Consider the following 6000-nt stretch of genomic DNA (forward strand, 5'->3'; position numbering starts at 1 on the left):
ACACTACAAAACCTGGTTCTAGCTTAATATGATTTGTTACAACACAAAATATGATTGGTTATAACGCTCTGCGTGATTTCCAAACGGCTCGAGATAAACATTGTTTTGAAGATGTTATAGTAGGTTCCTTTTGTAAAGCATACATTTTGATGAATGCTGTTTCTATTGTCTTAATGCTTGTTCAAACCTCAATGGTTGGGTACATCACTATTTGCATCGAAAATTATTTATACGACCACATGTTATGAAGGGTAATAACACCGTTGAGAGCTTGACACTAAAACGTTAAAATATTCATTCAGATGGTCACCTTCCCTACAATCTTCACCCGTCCAACCTGGCGCACATCCGGAAACACATGTCCCTCTTATGTGATCACATGGCGAGTCCCCAACACACTTCCTGTCAATACACGAGTAGCTGCAGTTCTGTCCATAACTTCCATATGAGCACACTGTGGAGCAAGCACCAAGGCATAAACACATTACCTAGAGGAGATTTCGAGTGAAATATCATGTTTCTCTCATCAGTGACGATTGAAAAATAGATATATTGGCGTAACCACTTGTGAAAATATATCCTTTTCCCCGCCACGGCATATCTTCGTATCCTGTGCTATTTATTATATACTTTATGTTATCTACTGGAAAATCTATGTATTTAATAAAAATGTAAAACCTTGAAACGTAAATTATCCCTTCCTGACACACTGGGACGGTTCACTACCCCTTGTATTTGCGACTAAAAAGTTAGTTTCGTGTTTGCAAAATCTTATAAACATATACACAAAAGTAACAAAACATATTGTGGGTAACTAACTATACAAAATCCAAAATATTCTTGAAAACTCCGAGACCGTTGTTGGAATACACGCTGGTCAAGTAACATTCGATTGACGAGTTTAAAATAAACATTTACAGTTTAAAACGAAATATTTTCAAGCGAATAAGAAACGGCATGAAGCAACATGAACCATCTGTCATTATTTTGCCTTGTCAATGTGGAACTAGCGTTAAAAGGAAGTCAACAGTTTCTGTGCGGGCCAGACACTTACTTTAAAGGGGGCCAATTTGAGAGGAGGTCATTCTTGTATGACAATAGTTCCTGTATAGTGTTATGTTCAAAGAAGTGAAATATCAAGTGTTATGTTCACTGCAATGACATATCCCTTTTCTCAACTTCGGAAAACTGTCTTTCTCAATGAAATATATGATAAAAAAGGACATTCCTATTTTGCAGGGTGATGATTTGTTTAAGGCCCAAGTCTTGAATAATATGGGATAAAATTAGAGGTATTTGTTTCTAAATGTTTATTGTGTAAATGTATGAACAAGCTATTTCCCATGAATCTCCAACGAAAGCCATCATCAGCACATTATACAATGGTTCAATAATATTTAACGTAGTGTTTGAACATAGTTGTCATAAACACATTCCAAATATTAATATTTATTGTTTCAAGTGAAAAGCCAGAATCCCTTTTGTAGTTGTTCTTATTATGTGTAATCGTTCTGTTTCATTATTAACTACATATTTTTCAGTCTGTAACCCAATCATGTACATGTGGACAATGAGGACAACGGCATACTGAAAATCCACAACTCATAGGTCTCGAGACTAAGCGCAGAAAATTCAAAACCAATTCAACACAAATAATAAGTGTTTGTCCTGTTCCTCCTTAACCTCTTGTCCAATTCCTACGAGTTTGTGACCGCATCTGCGGCCTCTGACGTTCATCAGTTTTGGTTCTGCGACCTCACGGTTTAGCAGTCTTACTTTATTTACTTTGACTAATGCGTTTGATTACAGTGGAATGCCAAAACATCAATCCGTTCACCTGTAGAGGCATTGGGCAACAAAAATCACACCACGTCATACCAAAAGACATTAAAATGGTACTTGTTGTTACTCTACCTGGCGCTCGGCGATAAGGGGCTAAAACAAAGACTGGTCGGCTTTGAGTCAGTATACTGTCTGAGTGGGGGTATTCATGTTAAACTGTGGCATGGTACCTCAGTGGGCTAGCACTACTACATCGGCATAAGTCCGGACTAGTACAAGCAGCCACACACACTCCAACAAATACACGCATGCATACGTGCATGCACGTCGCTATATAAGTGCATGTACGTCGTTATATAAGTGCATACACGTCGCTATATAAGTGCAATAATCGTGAACGCAGCGTTCAACCCCAGTTCACCTCACCTCTGATATCAACTTGCAAGATTTTCATGTGTAAGTGGTAAAATGGTACATATTTGATTCTTTTTGCAAGGCAAAGTCTTCACACTGAAACTCAGTTTTCATTCAAAAGAATAAATAAAGGAATCGACAAAGAAAAGATAAAGATTTTGTGTCACTGCGCCTCATTTAAAACGAAGATAAGGATGTTGAAACTTCATTGCTTGTCAGTTGAGAGCCTGTCTATTTCATAGGAGCTTTGCGTTTTTATTTAAGACAGTTTATAGGAATGAATACGTCATTTGTAAAAGATCTTAAAGTGCTCTGAGTGGGTAAAACTAGGTAGAATTGGACAGATCATGACATCGTTAATGCAAATATCGTATTTAAAACACCGAAAGCGGCGCTTAAATGTGGTTAAGTTACACAAAAGTCCTGTCCATCAATTAAAAAAGCCTGAAAAGAAATTACAGCAAAGGCGGAGACTTTATATATCCCTTCATAGGGTTCACACGTTATGGCTGTTTGCACAATAATTGCATCCTCCGTACTCCTTTCGCAGTCATATTCGGGTGCACACTGTTTGCAGAGTTTAATACTTTACAAACGCTTGACCAAAATTTAATTTGAAAAACGGAATAGCATAAAGAAAGGATAAGAAAATGATAAGTGAAATTGTCCCCAAACAAAAAATCTACCACTTGGGTCAAAACGGTTTCGGTGTTTGACGCACTGCGCAATTTCACTGATTGGGCGGTGGCCAGTCTGCCATCTTCCGCCTCGGTTTCTTTAAATCGCATTACAGGGCTTTGTTTCTCTCAGATCCTTCGTTTACAGTGCCCACAACGTGTGATTAACATAAATAGCAACATTTCCAGAATTCCTCTGGGCTGCTTCCTGGCGAATCTGTATAGCTGATAAGCATCACAAGATGGAGTATATCGTAAACGCTGAAACCAAGTCATCATATCAGCCAAATGAAATCGTTTGTCCCGCACTGCTGCACCGTTGTGCCGGTAGCTTTAGTCCATGTATAGATATGTTTTGGAATCCGATTAAGCTCTTTCACGAAGCAGCATCACAATTAATGTTTTCACTTTACGTGCACTTTAAGAGAGCAAACATGACATTAGTCACAGTCATTGAATATTTATAGAATAACCAACAAGGTACGAGTGATTACGGAAAAATATGTCACCAATGAAATTAATGTTTTAAGTTCCGAGCTTTAGTATTATCTATGGAGCAAATATATGCTAATTAAAAAGCAGTGCCTACGCACAGTTAACTGTTATGAGCAATTATCCTCACCATAAATCTCCACCTCACACAGATTTAGCCTTGTGCTGTGTGTGATGGTGAAGTATCTCCCTGTGCCGTCACACGTCACGTCGTACACGCTGTTGTTTGTTTTAGCTGTGTCATTGGGGAATGTGAAGCAGGTGACGCCGGGTGTGAAGCTGCTGTAGTTACTCAGTGTGAGGACAGCAGTCCTGATCAAACGAGGATCTAAATCATGCAATGAAATACATGATTTACTGACGCAGGGTGCAATGTGCTCTTGAACAATAACAAATAGCTAATCATATGGCACTTGATATGATTGCGTTCACCTATCATTTTGTTGCTGGAATGTGTGAACGTCAAATAACACCGTGTGACCACATTTAGTTTGGGGAATGTGAAACAGGTGACGCCGGGTGTGAAGCTGCTGTAGTTACTCAGTGTGAAGACAGCAGTCCTGATCAAATGAGGATCTAAATCATGCAATGAAATACATGATTTACTGACGCAGGGTGCAATGTGCTCTTGAACAATAACAAATAGCTAATCATATGGCACTTGATATGATTGCGTTCACCTATCATCTTGTTGCTGGAATGTGTGAACGTCAAATAACACCGTGTGACCACATTTAGTTGAATATGACAGAAACGTGTTGTTCCTGATCGGCGTGTACTAAAATGTTTTGTAATATCCTGCAAAATCAACGCTGCCTGAACTGATACATACATCCTGCCCTGTTGTATATCCTGACGTCGTGTATCCTGTACGGCTGTCCCAGGTCCACTGTCCACGTAGGGTTAGGTGCCGTAGAATGAGAGTGAAAACAGGAGCCGTTGCACACATCCTGGTCCCGGTTCCCATCTACGGCTTTGTCTGCAGTCCAGCCTTTATCTTTCGTATAGTCAGTTGGTGGCGAAGATGCTGTCTTGTTGAAGGCAACGTTCTCTTGTACCAACAAATACGAAGATAATTAACTTTAACATTGCAATGTGTATGAGGGAAATGTTGCTACTTAAATCCTAGGAAATTGATTTTGGTGGATCCAACAGATAAGTGATATCTGCAACAGTAATTAGGGGTTACTGTTACAGACATGCGGAAATTGTGAATGTTTGAAGGCTATATCCCAAAGGACACACACTTCTGTTAAAATATCAAAGATCTAATTTCAAACCATTTCAAACATCGTGTGATCAGTCGCGTTTTGGTGTCAGCATCTGCGTAGCTTTAAAATAGATATAACTAGTGGTAGACTCTGAAAGGTTTAATATACAAACTACAGATGGGTTGAATGTGGTGTCATTGGATGAAAAAATGGGATGCAAGGCTTTGAAACATTTTCGATTTTTACAGCATGATGCTACGAGGTGATTCCCTATGTTGAAACACGAAGGTTAACCCAGAAATCGGTTCTTGCAGACCTAAATTGCGACATCAGTAATTAACCACGCAAGATCATTGAATAGTTACCACATTATATTGAAACAAACATGATTAAGCTTACATCCACAAGAGGCAACAGGTCAAATAACTGGCAGCAGCAATGAATAACAGGACCTATAATAAGTCAGTGCACCTATGAATATCTTGCATAAAGTCACTGTCGAATATCTTGAATGTGAAAATAGATAGAAAATTGCGGCTGTATTGAGAGCTGTCGTCAGTGTTTTCAGATTGGTATCCCGTCGACGCTGGGCACTTATATACATAAGACGCAAGTCAGATCGTAAAAAGCTTCTCTCTCTCTCCCTCTCTCTCCCTCCCTCTCCCCTCTCTCTCATTCGCTCTCTCTCTCTCTCTCTCTCTCTCTCTCTCTCTCTTTCTCCCTCTCCCTCTCTTTCTCTCTCATACACACACTTGTGGCAAGAAAACTCACCTCTCTGACAGGTTTGCCCATTCCCACCAAACCAGGCTCGATCACATGCACCGTTACAGACTCCAGTTGTCTGGTTACAAGGTGGTGTACAGTGGCATGAGTAGCTACAGGTGTCTCCGAACTTTCCTCTCGGGCAGCTGATACCTGTATTATGTACAACAAGCTTAGATTAGGTGAATATTCGAAATCAATTTCAAATGTTTATTGTTTAAAAGGCTATTGACCGAAAAAACGAAGTGCTTATTATTAGGTATAGTATCTTCACGATTCTTTTAAGTATGTCAATGTTCTGCTCAAGAGCTGATGCCCAACAGATTTTAATTCTTGATAATTTGTGGTTGCGAATTAATCGTTGGACTAATTGTCGTATTAATATTTATTTGGTATGTATTGCTTTCGGGGGCTTTTTAAGTCTGGATCCAGACTTTCGAGACAGCGAGGAATGGACAGCCAGCCAGAAAGCCAGATCAAGTAACACTCAGTTAAGTGTAACAAACATCCGTCCCTGACATTTTATTGTTTGTTTTTTAATGGTTTTTTTATAAATACCAAGACCACGTGGAACTCATTTAGTTGTTGTTGTTCCTACACGTTATACATGTATACATGAACATATTTCACAATTTGTATTGGTCATTTCCTGCGTAATTACT

General features: G+C 39.2%; 1 protein-coding gene across 1 annotated transcript in view; it reads right to left on the reverse strand.

Annotated features, from left to right (window-relative positions):
* LOC125376054 (multiple epidermal growth factor-like domains protein 10) overlaps positions 1–5437 on the reverse strand; it is a 184177-nt gene extending 178740 nt beyond the window's left edge. The window contains exons 1-2 of the mRNA XM_048387376.1: positions 5348–5437; positions 4198–4414 (exon numbers count right to left, since the gene is read on the reverse strand). Coding sequence (XP_048243333.1) covers positions 4198–4414; positions 5348–5368 — 238 coding nt within the window. The 5' untranslated portion in view covers positions 5369–5437. The remainder of the gene's footprint in view (positions 1–4197; positions 4415–5347) is intronic.
* Positions 5438–6000: the final 563 nt, after the last annotated feature.

This window comes from Haliotis rufescens, unplaced genomic scaffold (assembly GCF_023055435.1).
Source record: "Haliotis rufescens isolate VD_foot unplaced genomic scaffold, xgHalRufe1.0.p SCAF_7, whole genome shotgun sequence".
In the NCBI taxonomy this organism is placed as follows: Eukaryota; Metazoa; Mollusca; class Gastropoda; order Lepetellida; family Haliotidae; genus Haliotis; species Haliotis rufescens.